Here is an 18,873-nt window from a genome sequence, read left to right on the forward strand (position 1 = left end):
TTGTATATCCTTAGCAAAACACATTAACAGCACTGAATGGAAATGTAATCTAAGAGGTGTTAAGTTTTTCTTCAAATGATAACATAAGGATATTAAGCAGACTGAAAATGCAGATGGTATGGCTGTAGAAGAAGATGCACTCCAGTCCTTACACTTCTTACACTTGTTGCTTACACTTATGAGTCCTGTTTTTTCTTAAACTTTCTCATGTCCCTCTGTGTATACCCTTGCTGTCCTCTCCCTGATGGATATCTGTGGCTTGCTGAGCAACCACAGCCACTCCAGCCAACAGAATTTAACACTTATAAACTCCTTTCTTCCACACCCAGAGGAGCACTCTAACAGTGGCCCCGAAAAGTGATTCAAACCCAGGGTTTGTTCCTTCCTTCTTAAAAATCCTGTTTATTCTTATTATTTGTAAATTCCCATCTATTCAGTTATTTTCATCTCTGTGCTTAGAGCTCAGTAGGCACAGGAGCAGCATCATTTGTTCTTTGCATCTCTGCTGGCCTGTGCTCCCTTTGCAACTGCTGAAAGCTCAGTCAGTCCCGATGCTTCCTCCACCTTCATCACCTTTTAAAGCCTCTACCTGAACATATCTTTTTTTTCCTCTGGTTTTGCTTTTCTGTGGGTTTTTTTGTTTTTGTGGTTTTGGGTGTTTTTTGTTGTAGTTTTTAATTATTTTTCACTGACAGCCTTTTCAGGTTTTAATTTTGTGCAGCTGAGCAGGATTGTAAAATGCAGATTAAATAAAATAGAAAGAAAGCTATGCTCCTTGCTTTTTTTGTGCTCAACAAAGAAAACAGCCAAAGGAATCAAGCCAAGAATTTTACTGAATCTGTTTTGTCCCTTGGAATTACAGCTTACCGATTTCTGCAGTCAATGGCAGACAGAGAGCAGTAATATGACTACTGTCACATTTTCCATTTCAGATAAAATTACCAGATATCCATTTATGGCTGAATCAAGGTGTTCAGCATGAATTCCTCATTAAAATATAATTCTTATTTTTGGAGCTTCAAGAAAACTTTCCACCTACTGTCCCAATAAGCTTCATGCAGGGAAGATTGGATGGAAATGCAGCCTACCCAATGTGGATGCATAGTGCATTTCTCTGGGCTTGTTCTGCAATAACTAAATATCTGGTATTGCGCTGGCAGCTCATAGCCTCTTCTTCCAATGCTGATGATCTCAGGTTTAGCCCTTAGAGTGTCAGTCACCTTTTGCCTTTCAATTGTACATGATACGAACCTGCAAAAAAACAGATAAATGGATCCCAGGACCTTTTGCCTTGCAATTTCCCCTACTGCTGCTGCATTGATTTGATGAGTCTTGAGGGTAGCTGTTGCTTGGCAACTTGAAGCTAAACAGGTCCAACATGAGGTGGAGTATGTAAATGACTTGCTCTGAGCTAGCAAGGTTTCTTGACATCCTGACTTCCTCACAGAGGAAAGCTGGAGGCTGGATTTGTCTCCTAGTGCAACGTAGTTTACTTCAAGGAGAAAGAAGGAGCTACTGAGAGCTGTGTCTAGCACAGTAATCTGTAGGAGAATGGAAAAAATCAGCCTCTGCAGGAATTTCTCTGGATAATTGTGTTCCAAATGTGTCCTGCTTAGCAGTGGTTTAAAGGATAGCCCTGACTAATCAAAATTTTGACAAATACAATTAATCTTTTTGATGAGCTACTGGTTCTTTCTTGTTCCCTAATCATAGTAAAATAGCAGAGGATAACTCAGTAAAATCAATGGTTGAGGGAAATTGGAAAAATACAAATCCCTTGTTGCAGTAGCTCAAGGAGCTACTAGCGTGGCTAGGATGACAGACAGCAGATTTTGAGCTGCTAAGGGTCTTGTCCTTGTAAGCTGAAGAAAACTCTCCCATAGGTATTAGTGTCATATGTGGATGATAAGGCATTTCTCATATCTGTAAAAAAACTTTGCAGTTCTGGATCAGATCTTTAACTAGAGTAACATCTTGATATCAGTAGCAATAACTGATGGAGCTGATCCCAGAGTTTAGCCCATGACTGGTATTGTTCCCAGAGTTTAGCCTGTGGCTAGTAATTAAGAGACTATAGCCTTTCTTTTACTCTCCCTGACTGCCTTGTTCTTGTTCTCTTGACCATTCATAACTGTGACTTGGCCACAGTTATGTTTTCAGACTTGGCCAAGAAAAAAAAACATATTCAGCAGCTCAAACTATTTCTCATGATGAGTCAATGCTTAAGCCCCCATCCTATTTGTTACTTCTCTTCAAATCTCTTCCAGTTTGTTAATGCTTTTCCTGAGATGAAAACCCTCATGCTTTTGATGTCATTGGATGCACAATACCGTGACAGAAGGTGGCTCATAGCAGGGACTATGTAGAGTCCCCACATATGTGGGACTCTAGCTCTCCTGCTGAACCCTGAAACACGTCACATGAGGCAACTCCATACCAGTGACCCCCCTGCAGATATTGTTGCAAACTACATTTGAAATAGATATCTATATCTAGGAACTAATGACTTTCTTATAAATGACTCGGGGAGCTGAGATGCTGCATATAGGTCTGGCATGAGTTATGCTCATACAGACTTTGATAAAGCTGGGAGAACAGCTTTGAGGTCAGCTTGCTCTTTGTAGAGCAAACAGGATGTTTGTGATGTCTTTGTGGGGCTGGGTATCCCGCTGCTGAATATGCTGGCTGTGTGGGATCCTGTGTGATCCTAAGATTGACCTCCAGACTTGTCTCTCCATCTTTGCTATCCCTATCCAGCACCTCTTTGTCCTTTGTGGGCAATTCAGCACATCTTCAATGTGAGCATGGCAAGTGGAGCTTGCCTGAATACCACAGGCTAGAGATAATGTCTTCCAAAGATTGTCTGGAAAGAAATGCACCTTACTATTGTTTTATGTTTGGTCTTTGTAACTTCCACTGGTGGCTTGTAAATTCTTTGAATGAAAGAAGAAAATAAATACTGAATTTAAATTCCTTATCTGTTAAAAGACACTATTTAGGGGCAATTTGGGCTATGCCACACTAAAGGCTTGGAACCTTGATCTGAAACCAAATCTTAAGACACTTAAAAATGATGTCAACGCAGACATTTAGTTGAACGTAGACCCTCGGTATACTGATACATAATTTTAAAGTGCCTAAACACCTTTGAAAACATCCAGTTTTAACAAGTTTAGCAGCCTGTTTTTCCTGGCTTTCAGTGAGGCTGGGGTCTTGATCTGACTCAGAAGCTTGTTTGTGGAAGTGAGGTTGAAATCCTCGGAGCTCTTATGCCAAGATCATTCCAAATGGCTACTGGTCCTTGCTGTCTAACACTGTGTTCTGGAAAGCATCAGCCTTGGAGGGCCTGATTTTTCTGAAAAGTGCTTAGGATCTGCCTTCAAAGAATTGGGATCTGCTAAGTGTTTCCCCAGTTGGGTATCTACAAACTAAAGCACTCAAAGTCACTTTTTCAAAATGTTTCCCAGCACCTCTGCAAATGTGCAAAGCAAGCCCTAGAGGACTTCTTTTGAATGTTTTGGCATTAATGTTCCGCAAGACAGGGAGAAGAGATGAAGTGAAATGAGTCTCAAAATAGGACTGTCAAGTTCTTTTCTGGTAGAGCTTACATTAATTTTTAATACTCCATCTGTGATCAGAAGAAAAGAAAGACCTTCAGTTCTAAGCACAGATCTTTTTTTGAGCACACTTATTTTTCCTTGTAGCCGTTATATATTCAGCTCTGTGATTCACCAACTTATTTATATTATTTTCTTTGCTTTGTGGGAGTCAGGCAGACTCACCTTTGGGTCTCATCTTGAACTAAAACTGCAAAATGCATTACCAGTAACCCCTGAGTAGGAATCCTGCTTTGCATTACGTGGGGGAGTAATAAGAGGCAGCCTTTGAGAAGATAACAAGGTCCTCATGTCAGTTCTATCTTTTTAATGACTAAGTTTAAATAATGTTGTGTGCTTATAGCAGAGTTTGGTGATTGGTGCATGTCATTTTACACATGTTCTCCTGTATGTAGTCATATTTATTACTGTTGTTCCTTTATGGTCCCATTCTACCATCTGGTACCAGGTTCCCTTCCAGTTTTTTGTATCACTTGTGCCTTTGATCATGGCTGAATTTTAACTAGACATCATTTTCTCCTGTCATCAAAAGAAACTTTGAGTGGCTTCATTTCTTACTGATTAGCCCAAGCAAGCACAGAAATCACATGAAGGGTATGCTAAAAGAAAGGCATGCATTCAGCTGAATCTTTCTGGGATGTTAAGACCTTCTCCTGCTTTAATTGCTTTCCTCTGCATTATGATAGGATCAGTTCAGTGGATCACCTGGAAGTGGTATAAGGAACTAATTTTGTGGGTCATTGACTTAGTTAATCTGTGACAAGTCAGAAGATGAAAACGGAATTTAATTATCACTGGCAGTACTTGTACTGAATTTAAATTATTTCAATATTTTTCAAGAGCTGCAATATTATTTTTTTTTTACATTTTTTATATTTAACCAGGGAGGAAAGAAATATCTGCAATTAATATTAAGGTGGACAGATGGGGAGGGGGACACCCCCCTCTCACTCATTGCCTGCTTTTGTTTCCGGCGTATGAGAGAAAACAGGAAAGAAATTGGCAAAACATGCCAAAATATCAAAAATAAAGAGAAAATAATTAAAGTCAAATTTTTAAGCCATTGCAAGAAATTTAATTTTTGAGTAATGACTAGACTGATCTGCTCTGCAGAGATCTACCAGCACATTACTCCCCCTCCCTTAGTGAGCCGGTACAAATAGGTATTTGGTCAATAATGATCAAAAAAAAAACCTGCCAGAAGTTACAGGGAATTTCTGAAGTATCTGAGACATGTAGAAAGTTGCAGCCCATGATCCATTCTAGGTTAAACTCTCAGGGTACCGTGTAGGAAAACAAGAAAACTCTTACTTGTGTGATCTTTTTCTCTACTCTCAGCCTGTCCATCAAATTTGTGGCACTCAGTATTTGTGCTTGTTTCATTTAATCTTGTGGGTCATAAGGGGAACAAATTGAAAGTTGAGATAAAAGGAACTGCTGAAAAAATTCTCAGTGAGAAAGTTAAAAGCTATGTAACTGGTCCCAGAAGGCACAGAAATACATCCCAAAATATCTGTTCCTTTTAACAAGTGCCGAGCTCAGAACAGTCTGTGTATCTTTACAGTAAAATAGCTATTTCTCTTATCCACATGCATGTTAATTTGAATTAGAAATATTTGTTTAGAGAATAAATGTGTTTTTCTCAATTTAGCACCTAGAAGCTGAAAGAAAAGCCCTCATGGGACCTTTCTCAGATCTCTGCTGTTACATGGAGCACAATCAGGGCACAGGGGGCAAAGTCTTGCAAAGGTAGAGGTGTTTGGGTTTTTTTAAAAGTCGCTCTTGCTTTGCAGGAAGTTACTAATCCACTCCCCATCTGTTCTGAGAGCAGCTCCTCTTCTCTGCCCTGTTCTGCAGAAACTGAATGGCGGGGGGGAAGCAGGATGGGTATTGCTTTCTGCTGTGCAAATGAAAGTATCTTCTGGATTGAACTACCGAAAAGTCCTAAAACTACGCCTGCTGACTCTGTGCTGGAGCAAATGGTATGTGCTGCATTACACTGTTCTGCCAGCTTCCCTAGCACCTAGTGAGGGAGAGAATAACAAGTCATGAAGTAGCATTTTGATCTGCTCTCTGTCTGTTTGTCCTTCAGAAAAGTTATCTAGGCAGCACTGCTTCTGTTTATTGTTCAACCTCCTATCAGCAAAGTCAAAAAGAACCAGGTAATGAAAACCAGTCTGAGTCTGATACGTCCCTCTGTTAAATTTCCCTGACAATAGTAAGAATCATGAGAATGCAAGCAAGTTAAATGTACTGTATTTAATCCTACTTTGAATACTTGCCAAAGACATAAACCAGTTTAGGTATTTATCCTGTCTGAGGATTTCTGGATTGCTAGGGGACTGTGGACTGTAGGCTAACAGAAAGTTCTGATCAAGAAAGAGGTAGTCAGCAATAAGAGCTAGTAAAATTATTTAACTTTATTGTTGTGATTCAAATGCAAATGATTGCACCCAGCTGATGCTGCTACATCTGCTCATCACTCTGGGATTTGTTTGTCCATTTTTAAGATTCTTTTAGAATTGGGGTAAATATATAAAGTTCTGGTTTAGGATTAAATATGATGTCAACTCCCGGGAAAGCCTACAAGATTTACTAAAACCCAGAAATGAAAAGACAGAGGTGGGTAAATCCATTTGTTCCTGACCATCCCTTCCCTAGCTGCTTTTAATGCTTTTAGGTTTTAGCCATGCACCTGTGCAATACCTGCTTGTTAGTCCCATTTGGTACAACACACAACAAACATACGAGAGAACAAGTGATATATACAAAGTACTAATAATGGGCTGAAAAACAGCCAAACAAGGTAGAAATGCTGGATGGCTGCCAATATTGCATGGGTGAGAGGAGCAGTAGCTGAACTTCTGTCCCCCTCAGAAAGGTGCAGATCTACAGGGGAGCCCAGAGGCAGCAACCATGCGCAGGGGAACAGACAAAGCTTCGCAGAAAGACACACTGCAAAGCCTGGGGTCAAACCCCTTCGAAAGGAGGAAAAGAACAGCCAGTTTAAGGTAAGAGTAATGAAATAACCCTTCCAGACTTTCTGTTCTTCATGCCTTATGGCATGCAAGCATGGGAATATTGCTAGGTGGTGGTGACAAACTGATAAATTTACCTTTATTGCTAACTATCTTACTGATAATCTTAGGTCCCCATCTCCCCTACTTATGTTGTAATTTTTTTCTTGGTACCAAATAGACATCCTCCTTGAATGTAAAAGGTTTGTGGAAGCTGAGAAGCAAAGAAATTTGGAGCTTTCTGGATGCCAGCTATTGAGGGGTTTGTTTAGTTGGTGTATTGGAGCCTGTTAGGGATGTGATGTTTATGGGTGCCAGGTACAGGTAATCAGGACCTGGGGATTCCCTCTTCGTGAGTGTGCTCCAATGCCCAGGAATCTCTCTGTCCCAGACCTGCGGGTGCAGCTACTGCTGTTCCCAATTGCAGGTTCAGCCAGCAGTGAGGACTCCCACAGTGGTACACACACCCACGTGTTACATGTGTTTGGTGCCAGAAGAGCCCTGCCTTTACCACAGCACTCTCACAAATGCAAATACAAAATGCCCAGTCCTGTTTCCCCTCTCTGGCTGGTTCAGAATTGAGGTTCACTAGTGAAAACACATATGCTCCCCCTCTCTGGGTTTACGTGTATGATCACATTCTCAGATCCCTCAAATATCAGTGCAAGCTCTCAGGCCATGTCTGTGCCCTGGGCCCCTGACCCAGCCACTTTTTCAGACCTTGAGTCTTTCCAGATGCAAGTCTTCTCCTACTTGTCTGCTAATCCAGACTGAAGTTTACTAGAAAACTACACATACACAAACATAGACATAAGATTATGTTCATTTGGGAAATACAAATACATCCAGGTCTCTCCAGTCGCCGATACTTAGACCTTGCAAGCTTGCACCTTGGTCTCTCCAGTTGCTGGCACACTCACCTTTCAGCACTCACACCTAGGTCAGAGAGGGAAATTACACAGGGGGTAAAAAAAGTTAAAGGATTTAATATGAAGATAGACTAGATTGCAGGGACCAGGCACAGGACTCAGTCAGATGAGCATACTGCCCAGCAGCCTGCATGCAGCTGTTCCCTTTAACCCCCTCCTTTCTGATTTTCCTACTGTTGTGCCTCCCTGATCCACTCTGGTCTTTCCCTTTGCTCCTTCCCCTAAGCAAGCCATAATAAGTTGCACGGTCCCTGAAGTCACTTCTAATATCTCATAATATTGATGATAATCACATGTAATGTTTCTTATCAGTGATGAAGTTCAGGCTGACCTGCTTCAAGGCTGTGCCCAAATCATTGCTTTAACAGCTCATCAGTAAGTGACCAATATGTTTTGGTCCCTGTTCATGTCTCTATCACCTGCTTGTTAATTCTTGAGTGTCTATGGATTTAATTTATCACTTTTCTTGTTACTTGTTCATTCTGTTATACTGAATAGTCTCTGGGTGTATGCACCAGGTAAGTTACTGAACCAAATGCTCCCTTATTGTGCATACCCATGCAGAGCTTGCTCTGAAGTATATTGGTGTGTATAGGAGCCACAGAGTATGCCACAGCCCAGGGCTGCAGTGAATGAGCTAACCCTCAGGCAGGCCAATTCTCCCATTTTCATGTTTGAGGTAAACCTGGGTGTGCAAACCTTGGGTGTGGGTAATCCCCGACAGCAATGCTGAAGGCCTCTGTCTCTCCTCCTGCCCAATACTTCCTCTCGATCTTTTAAGGAAGTCAAGAAAAATCAAAATGGAAAGACAAGAGCTTTAAAGGGCTCTCCTAGGCAGCCCAGTGCACACAATTCTGGTGTGGGACAGGATATAACCTTGAAAACACAAAGAATGCGTAGAGCTCTGTTCCTGTCATCTGAGATGGCAGTCCCTTCAAGCTACTCTGTAGCTCGAGACAATGTCATAAAGAAAGCCAAGGTGACCTGCAGGAGTGAGGGTACCACGCTGCAACCATATGTAAGGGCGGTAGCTCTGGTCCTGGAAAGCTTACACTGAGGCCAAGGAGTAGTGACCCTTGGCAAGGCTAATTAGGCTGAGCATATTGCTATGATGATGAGACACAATGTTCTTTTTGTTCCAGAGCTCATCCACATTAGTCACTAGGTTGTACTGCCTTATGAAGGCAAAGAAAACGCTGTCTCTGTTTGATTCTGATGAATACAGTTTAATGGCCCAAAGGCTGGTTGAACTGGAGATGGTGTGTGGAAATGAATGCATAGACAAGCTACAAATAATACTGGATGGATACAATAATCTTGAGAACAAGAGATTATATATTGTGTACCACAATCATTTAGTTCACAGAAATAATGAATGGACATTCCCAAATTACACAAAATCAGTATTCTCAGTGTGATGGGACTTTGTCTCGTTAGTATTTAAGATGAAGTATACAGTGCTGTATGAATGTGGAGTATCACAGTAGGACTAATAGTGTTGGTGAAAGCAGGTGTCGAAATGTTTTGTGGGATCCTGGTAAAGTAGATGTATGTTTGCTGGTGGTTTGAAATATGTGGTCCTAAAGTATGTGGCATCTAAACTGGAGCTGGTGGCTTGAAGTGCAGTGGAGGGGAGGAGACACAAGGATATAGTGCCTAGGCTGAAGCATGGGATATTAAGTGAGAAATCACAGGCAGAAACAAAAAAATGCCAACAAGAAAAAGACAGAAAAAGGGAAAACTGGTGGGATTACAGCTACTGAAGGCTTAGTTCCACAGCAGAGCTCACCGCAAAAAGCATTGGGATGTGTGGGTGAGATGTCACTCTGTACTCTTGAGGGCTGCAGAAAATTACAAATTCTGTTGGTGAGTATAATCTCTGCAGCCTTTTTTGATGTGAGGAATTTAGCCATATCACTGAAGTTAGCAGCCACATTCTTTCCCTTTAACACAAAATGCAGCCCCCAGCACGAAGCAGGCCTGCGGCTCAGACACACCACCAGCTGTACCTGAGCACAGCAGGTACCAATGTGGCACACTGGTATTCAGAGCTGACCTCAGGCTGCCGGGATGCTGGGCAGAAGGTGAAGTACTCCTGCCCTTGGAGACCACGCTTTCAGAGCTCTGTTGGTACTAGCTTTTTTTTGATTCTTCTTCTTTTTTTTTTTTTTTTTTCCCAAGGGTCCAGACATGCTGCTCTGTGATCAGGGCAGAAAAAAGGCAGCTAAATAGCATGCTTCTCCTTAGAAGTTTGTTCTTTGAAGTCTGATGGGTTTTGGTATTGTTTACTCCCAGGGCAGACTCTGCAGTCTCCGGATCTAGCAGGAAATCCTGGAGGCAAGAAAAGTTGCCCTCCCTTGCAGAGCCTGGTAACCAAGGATGTACTTTATTGCTGAGCTTCCCAATCCATCTAGCAGTATAATCTCTTCTAAATATGATATCAAATGCTTTCCGAGATGCATATAGTTTTCTCCTGCTCTGTCAGCCTCTTTAGTGTGTTTCCCTATAGGGGGGTTTATTTGATTACATTATCATATAGCATCATAACTCCCTACTGATCTCTCTGATAGTGATCAGCAGGAGCCAGTGTGCTCTGACTGCAAGGACAGATTCTCTGCTCTCATGTGTAAGTGGGTATCTGTCCTCAAAGGAATATGCACTGCCTGGAAAGATTGGTCTGTTTTGGTCTAGGTTTTTGAAGGAAAATTCCTTTTCCTGTGATACAGGATGTTTTTTTGATGTGTACGTAAGAAATTAGGTATTCACATCCTACCTAAGGCAAGCTTCTCCACCATACCTGTTACAGAGGGATAAAAACATACAATGCATATTTCTCCGGGAAAAAAAAAAGACAAAACAAAACAAACAAGCAAACAAAAAAACCCTTTAAAAGTCAATTTAAGATAAACTCAATATAGATTTACTATCCAGTTAAAGCCTGTATTGTAGTTCTGGCATCTTATCTACATTTTTGTGAAGTTATTTTTTTAAAGACTAGACAGAAAAGACTGGTACCCCTCCAAGTTTGCTTCTGTAAACTGGATCTTAAGTAAAATGCTCAGAAGGAGAATATGGAGGGGGATACTGCTGGCTATTTTATGGGTTCCCATTCTCACTGTGTTGGAGGGGATACAGCTTACAGCTTAGAGTTCCTTTGCTGTCATGTTATGTTTTAAACTTGCAGTTAAGTGGGTTATGAAATACCATTCTCTGGGAGGAAAGTGGCTTTCGATTGTTTGCTTTTCTCTGTCTCTCTTCCCCCTGCTCTCTCCAGGCAGTTGCTCTTGGCTTCAGTGAGATACGCCTTAACAAAGCTCCCGTGTCCCTTAGGAAATCTGCTGCATGAAGACCAAAGGCATCGGACCCATGGCGCAGGATAAGGCAGGCGCATCCCTGCAGGGACCCCACTTCACTCAAACTGTTTATGAAATTGTAAACCAGGCTGGAAGAGTGAGACTGTCCGGAGGCAGAGGGGAGGGGGAGCTCATTCCTCCTCCCTGTCTCAAAGCCTTTTGCTTTCCAAGCTCAAATGCTAGCTGAAATCTGACGCCTGGACTGCACATACTGTGAGACGTGGGCATGCCCTTGCAGTGCACTGATTTCCTCTGCAGCTTGGAGAGCCAGAGCCGCGCTGAGGCTCGGCTCCATCAGGCAGCGAGTGCCACATCACTGCACGGCCTGCGCAAGGGGCTCCAGCATGGTCCTGAGGCTCCTGCTCCTCCTCGGCGGGCTGCTTAGGGCTACCGAGCCGACACCCCGCTGTGAAACTGGCCAAGAAACCCTAGGTAAGGCTAACCACCCCAAAAGTCCCCTTCTCTCCTTCCTTCCCCTGGAGATGAGCAGAGTATAGGGCTCCGGCTTCAAGGCGAAGGAGGCAGGAGCTGTCACTCTCCCCTGGAGACAAGGGGATCAGCTCTTTGGAAATCTGCAGGCTGCCAGTGATGACACTGGGGTTGTGCTTGGGAAGTGTGGATGGGAAGGCAGGAGGTGGTGTAGTTCTGCAACAGAAAAACAAGCCTGTAATGTAAGGGATGTAATGTTTCCCCATCACTGTCTTTTAAGGCCATGTGTAGATGCGTCTTTCTGTCAATTTATGGATTTCCCAGTCAGTAGGATCCCCCTCGCTGTTGTGGGGAATGCAGAGGATTTGCCCCATCTCTGGCCTTGTCTTCTAGGAATGTGGTAGTCGGATTGCAAGAAGATGAACTTTCGACCTTCTGTATGCTTTTCTGCTAAGAAAAAACTCCTCTCCCTACATTTAGCTTTAGGTCACTTATTTCAAGTCCAACATATGAGAAGATTTATTAGGATCTGACAGCTGTAGGGTGTGTTTTAGCTTGCTATAAGCAATATGGAATTTGTATGAGTTGACTGGCTGGAAAAGCAGATTTACCCTTTAGGATAAAGTTTAGCTAGGAACACGTAAAATTAAAGCTTTTGGTTCAATAACCAGTTGATTAACAAAAAATATTAAGAGTATATTTTCAAAATACCTGGTGTTTTTTCTCAAGTGGCCTTAATTCAAATTTCATTTATGTGAGGACAGTGGAGAGATGAATGCCATTGTAGTGACAAGTTCTATTCCAAGAAAAATATTTTCATAGGGTTCAAACTCAAAATGATTCAGAAAAATACTTATTTTATGGGAATACAGAAAGAGATAAGTTAACTTGAAAATGACCTTAATGTTACCCAAGGAAATTCAGCTATATTTCAGTGCTTAAATATAAACCATAGACTGTCACTGGCATTGAATGACTACACAATTCAGCCCATGTGCTGTGTACTGCATATAATTTGAGAGTACTGTTCCCACAAACATCAAAGTGAGGTCTACCGCAGCCAAAAGGGATTTTATTTTTGGATAAAGCTGCACAAAGAGAAGTGTTGTAGACTATTTGCAGCCAATTACAGGAAGAGGCTGTGGGGTTTGCAGCATGACTTTTCTTGAGTGAGGTATGTTTCTGCTCCAGTTTCAGCTGATCAAAGTTTTGCCATGGGGTATTAATCCCAACGACCACAAATGTATGGATCATGGAGGGGTAACTTTGCTGTGGCAGAATGTTTTGTGTGTGTTGGCAACTGTGCTGTCTCTAGGGAAGGGCTTCAGGGAAAGGCAGGTGATGGAAATACACCTTGCATGTGGTGGGACTGGACTGCCAATTGTGGCCCTAGAGGGATGGCTAGTGGTAGGGAAACCTCGCTGCATGGTGTGCAATGTGAGGAAGGGGCACATTTCATACTGGAGGGATGTTGGATGGGGGAATAAAGTAGCAGCTTTGCCACTGAGACACCTGCCAGATTTCTCAAGGGTCTTTCTTTTCTAAAGGGGAGAAAAAGTCATGTCAGCCACATGAAAAGAAATGGGGTTGCGGTGCTGCAAGTGTTCACCAACAGACCTTGCAGGGGTCTCCTCTCAACATCCAGGGCAGTAGCTTATGTCTTCAGCTGTAGCAACAGGAATTTCTCCCCTATTTTGGGGTCCCTTGGGCAGATCCTGGCGGGTCTCAGTGGCCAGACCTGCCATGTCCTGCAGAAGGAGACCAGCCTGGAGCTGCTCCTCCGGGAGAGAAGGGCAGCAGGGTCCAGTGCCATTGACTCCCAGCAAGGCTGGAGCTGTTTTTTGCAGGCTGCCTGGTCTTCTCGGTGATATTTGCTCTACTGTGACTCATTTTGTTGTTTTTTTTAATAAGAAACCAAATTGAAACATGGTTTACAACACCAAGATCCTTAAAAAATGCTTTGTGCTCTTCTGTTTAGAAAAATAAGGAAATGATTAGTGTCATCCAGCCCCACAATATGGCACAGGCATCACACACTGTGTGAAGAGCTTTCTGAGCAGCAGTTGGGAACCATGGCACTGAGAGGGCAGAACCCTTTTCCCCAACTGTGTCCTGCATCCCTGCAGGGGCCACTAAGCCACACACTAAGCCCCAGTGATAAGATGCTACATTGCCCTGTTGTGAGGCAGCACTTCCAGACCCTGGTGAGTTTTACTGGCCTCAGCCTCTAGTTCGGGTGAGAAAAGTACAGCTTAGCACTTTTCACCTGAAAGGTGGCCAGCCTTCAGAGCTAATAGCACAGGTGGTCCCTGTTTTATCTGTTGTGCATGTCTTTGCTGCTGACTGATGTATTCCAGCAGTAATTAGTTAAAGGCAGCACTTTACCATCACTGACAACCAAAATAAAAACAAAGTAGAAGCAGGCTGAAGTCACATGCCTTGAAATACTGAAAGCAGCTGACTTCCCTTGCAACTGGGGCCAGGTCTACCACTGGGGTGCTACCAGGGGTCAGACTGCGGCTGCAAAATAGCAGCGATAAACCCCTTCCCCACCACTCATGTTCAGACAGGGCTTTCTTGGGGACTTCTGGGGCAGGGGTACGCCAGGGCTCAGGTGGGTGTGCGAACCCCCGGGGCTGACAGGGTGAGCTGGCGGGGGGAACACCGGAGCGCCGGCCCCGGGCGCTGCCGCGATGCGCCGGGAGCGGCGCCGCCGTCTGTGGTGCCACCGTGTGGGCTCCCGGCGAGCGCGGCCGGCCCGGGGCTGCGGCGCAAGGAGGGGGGGCAGGGCCTTTAGGACCCCCGACTCCCTGCCCAAGCACCGAAGGGTGTTTCGGGCTCACGGCATAGCCTGCCAGGTGTCACGGCTGCGGGGCGAGGTTTGATCCGGAGCTGTGGAGGTGGGGAGCAGCTGGCGCGCTGCGCCCGGCTTGGCACTGGCTGGCACTCGTCACCTGCGGGCCGCCTCTCTCCCAAGCACCTGGGTGTTTCCCGTTATCCCGGGTCGCTCTGCTCCGAGCCAGGCGTTGCCCCATCCTGAGGGTCTCCGAGCTTAGCCACTGGAGACGGGAGGGAGCGGGGAGGTACAAGAAAGAGAGCTGGGGAGGGAGGAGACAGGTAATGTCTTTCTTCCGGAGCCCAGCGCAGGTTTGGTGGCACTGGCTCCTCTCTGAGCTATAGCATTGAGTAAGACTGTCTTCTGGAAAGTCAGACTGACAGAAAAAGTGGCTTCACATATAGACGCCATACCTTTTCCCTCTCCTTTTCTGCCATCCCCAACTCTGTTGTGTGCCATGGGTTTTGCCGAGCTCTTCCTTCCACGAGCTGACCTCAGCTTTGTGGGACCTGAGCATATTGGTTCACCTGCTGTGGACATTTCTGCTTGTTTCCCAGTGAAACCCATGTCTGCATGCACACACACAGGCAGAGCTCTGCAGTTACTGCTGCTCTCATGCGTGTGACTGCGCTGAGTGAGCTGGCGGTGGGCTGGGGTCTGCTCCTCTCCCCCAGGGCTAGTGCTGCAGCTGGGCCCCTCAACCCACTGGGGCTGGCACGGGCAGGCACGGACATGGAGCACAGCCGCAGTATTGTGCTGCCTCGTGTGGGAAAGCCCAGGCTGTAGGAACCTCGCCTGCTGCACCCAAGATGGATGTGCCCAAGTCTTGTCAAAACAAAAAAATGCAGAGCTCGTGTCTGCTCCATGCACTCCCACAAGATGAGAAACTCCAGCTCTCGTAAACTCAGTTGTCATCACCGAGTCATGAGAGCTCCTCTGGATTCCCTCCACCGACTCTAGTATTTTTACACAATTACTATTTTAACAATACTTTTGTTCAGCTACTTCTAACACGGGAAATGGGATCAAACGCAGCCACTTATCTGGGGAAAATAAATTTATATTGAAAATACAATACACAGGTATATCCTTTTACTGCTGAAATATGTTGTGTATTACTTTAATCTGAAGGCAAAGTTTTCTTCTGAATACTTGTTCAGACATTTTTAAGGTGTGGGTGTGTAAAAACATAGAAGTCAAAACCTGATCAAAACCCCCACTGCCCTAAGGCACAGCAAGGCTTTTAGCAAGAGTTAGTAATACTAATGGTTGATCCTCTTCTAACATTTCTAGATATTGCCTTTCCCTTCACACACTCAGTAGCTGGTTGGGGGTGCTGGCTGGCTGATAGCTACCGTGGTCCCATTGGGGCTGCCCAGGCCACATGAGAGCCATCCCCCCCTCAAGCCTGGACCAAATGTTGGATGAATGCCACAGGTGCCATTGTTTGAGGGGGGCTGGGCATGGAGGTACCATGCAGAAAGTCACCCATTATGTTGTGAACATGGTGTTTGAGGCTGGTGGGCCACACCCTGGTCTCTTTGCTGGGCTTTTGTGGCTGCTGAATCTTGGTTTGGACAAGATCACCTTCAAGTCGGACGCAGCTGTCACAGATCAATGGAGTTTAAGGACTTGGGGGTTTTCTGCCCATTGCAGAAATAAAACTGAAAATTCAATCCCTTTGTTTATCCTGTTGTAACTCCATTGATTTACTTGGCACTATGTCAGTTTTTACAGGGTTATAACAGGACACCCTTATCCAAGAGACGTTATGAGATTAAGCCATGGATTTAAGCTAAGGCCATTGAATTAACTGTCAATCTTTTGTAACATAAAAATACCATATTTGGCTAAAACTCAACTACCTACAGAAGAACCAGATGTGAAATTAATTACATAAGTTCTCATACATCTATACTAATGAAAAGACAGTTATGCTAGGGGGCTGCACAGACTGTGTTTAACAAGGATGGGATCATATTTTGGCAAAAGTTTTGAAAGTCTTGTAACACCAAAGAGAAAAAACCTCAGTTTTTCAGACATGCTCCTCTGTCCTATGCCATTCAACAGAGTTGAACTTACTTAAAGCTTCTGACTCTGTGGTAAGCTGTTGGCCAAAGCAGTTAGAGAGTGCTACATCCTTAGACCGTGAGAACTGAGCTGTAGAGAGTATAAGGTCACAAAATAAAGCTATGGAGGCATCACAGTTCCAGATTACCAGTTTATTAAGTTTTTTCACCCTTCTGCAGTCATCCTGATAAAAAAATGGATCCTTTAGACAATAGTTATAGAGATTTCCTGACCTATTCCACCTTCTCACCCCAGCTGTTGTGTTAACACCAGCATCCCCCAGATCTGAACTGATTTCTCTTCACTGACCAGACGCTAAGAGATGGTCTCTATATGTCTCCAGATCATCTTGGTGCACAGCGAACACATGTTCGGCATCAGCCCAGGCACACATGCAGCCCAGCAAGTCTTCAGCCAATTTGGCAACTCCTGGGCCATTTTGTTGTCATTGTCTTTGTTGTGTTTTGTTTTCCCAAATCGTAATTTTTCCCTCACAACTTGGAAAAGATCTCAGCTGAGGTAAAGAAAGGACATTTAGTGTTTGTTTTGGGAATTATGCTTCTGTTCAGGATTTTCAGGTGGGAGGACTCCCTGGATCAGCACCTGTTGGCCAGAGACACAGCTGGGGTGACACCAGGGATCCTGTCACTAGAGGCACAGAGACAGGCAGTGGGGACAGACAGGCAGACAGAAATGCTCTTCATCAGTTCTTTCAGGTTCCTACAACTGCAGCCTTGTTCAGGTTTCATCTGGACAATTAGAAACAAGGGAGAATTACTGGTAACCACTGAGGCTGGCTTTGAGCTGTTGCTGAGTCACAGGTCCTGGTGTGTACCCGCACAGATTTTGACCTGTGATCCACAGGTTGCATGAACACCCATCACCCATGGGAAAGCTTCAGCACCTTCTTGCAGGCCCCAGACCAGTTCTGTGAGAGAAACAGTCCTGAAAGAGCCAACTGCAGTGTCATTGCTGTGGGAATACATTCAGTAATTCAGTAAAAATGGGTGTTCAACCGAATGCCAGGCAGCAGGTGGGTTAGAAAGAAGGGTGATTAATAATGAACACTGGCTTGTGTCTTCCTGCTGTGATCTTGCTTGCAAAGTGAAGGCAGATTAGGCATTAATCTCTTTCAGGTGCTTTCAGGCTTCTTCATGTGAGGGAGCAGGGCTAAAACAGGTCTTGTCTCACTGCCTGCACGTCAGGCTGCTGCGTACTGCTTCTGCCCCCTTGCAAACACATTGCTGCCCTGGGGCAGTTACAGCAGTTGCTGGAGTGGAAGATTAGTAACAGGAATTCAGTCCTCTACTCACAAAAGCTTTGATGTACCCAGAAAAAGGAGTTAACCACGTGAGTTGCTTTTGGCAATCGCTCCTCTCTCCTCCAGTTTTCCTGGAATTCCTTCTCTGTGGCTGGGGAATCTTCTCCAATTCTGCTCCTGCATGTGTGCCTTAGACATGTAGCTGTCTTCTCTCCTGGACTTTCTGCTTGACCATTTTCCCCCTAGCCAAGCTACCCGGGTGCCTCATTCCTTTGCCACTAGTCCCCTTACTTCACTCCTCCTGGAGGTTCTGATCCATTACAGTATTCTGTAACAGATCTTGTCCTGCTCTTGTCCTCATGCTGTAGCTAGAGCTTGCTCTGGAGGCAGGCTGTGCTTTGCCATTTGCAGGTGCTGTTGCAATGTTTTGTAGAATGGTGCATCCCAGCAGTGTTTTGTATTACTGCTGATATTAAGTTTTGTCTCTTTAGTGTTACAAGGCAGGTTATAGTTGCAAAGACTTGACTTGATGAACTGTGTAGAACTGCAAGGAGAGTAACACTAATTTGATCAGAAACTGAAATGTTTTGTTTGGAGAAGTGGAGGTCTTGACTATAAACAGTCTAAAATGAATACATATGTCTTCCAATTTAAAATTGTGTTGTAAGAAACCCTGAAAGCTGGCAGGGGGTGTGCTGGTCTGTACAAGATAAATTATCTAATCTTGTTCGATCTGTCAGTCATAACAATGGGATTGTGTAAGCCTTACTGAATGATTTAGATATTTTGAATGTAAGACTGGCCCTTGGGCTTATTCCATATCCTCAAGCACATAAGTCTCCTATTGGCTTTGTTCTCAAAAAGGCAAGCAGCCAAGTCGTGGCACTGGAAGTAGCTGTTGAGCTCTATTGTCCGTATTGTCCGGGTTAGGGTTAATCACAGCAGCTTGCCTCTTTCAGTGCTGAATCATCGGGGGGGGGGGGGGGGGGGGGGGGGGGAATGTAAGCTTGGCAGTAAAATATGTATGTGCTGCATTGTAGATTTTCAAGCTTGCCTTTGCAAATTAAAACCAGAAGCGTGTATTATAGAGAGCGCTCAGAAAGCTTGAAATGGCTTTTCTCCTCTTCAATAAGTTATTTTATCCATGATCTTAAATAGAAGCTGTGCTACTGAAAGGACTTTTGTAGCTTTGGTGGAATAGCTAGAGTACAAAAATAAACATAAAAAAGGTTGTTCTGTGTCAGGAAGAAAAAGGTCTCTCTGTACCAACCTGTCCACAGATGGGACTGTGAGAGGAGGTGGCACTGTCTTCCTCTGAGCCCAGGGAAGCCTCTTCTCAAAAAATGGAAGAGGTCTGGGCT

The 18,873-nt window shown here is 44.3% G+C and overlaps 1 protein-coding gene across 1 annotated transcript in view; it reads left to right on the forward strand.

Moving 5' to 3' along the window:
* The first annotated feature begins 11,063 nt into the window (after positions 1-11,063).
* The window catches only part of CPZ (carboxypeptidase Z), a 43,379-nt gene continuing 35,569 nt past the window's right edge, over positions 11,064-18,873 (forward strand). Inside the window, exon 1 of the mRNA XM_037385727.1 lies at positions 11,064-11,348. Coding sequence (XP_037241624.1) covers positions 11,261-11,348 — 88 coding nt within the window. The 5' untranslated portion in view covers positions 11,064-11,260. The remainder of the gene's footprint in view (positions 11,349-18,873) is intronic.

The sequence above is a fragment of the Falco rusticolus genome, chromosome 1 (genome assembly GCF_015220075.1).
Source record: "Falco rusticolus isolate bFalRus1 chromosome 1, bFalRus1.pri, whole genome shotgun sequence".
NCBI lineage: Eukaryota > Metazoa > Chordata > Aves > Falconiformes > Falconidae > Falco > Falco rusticolus.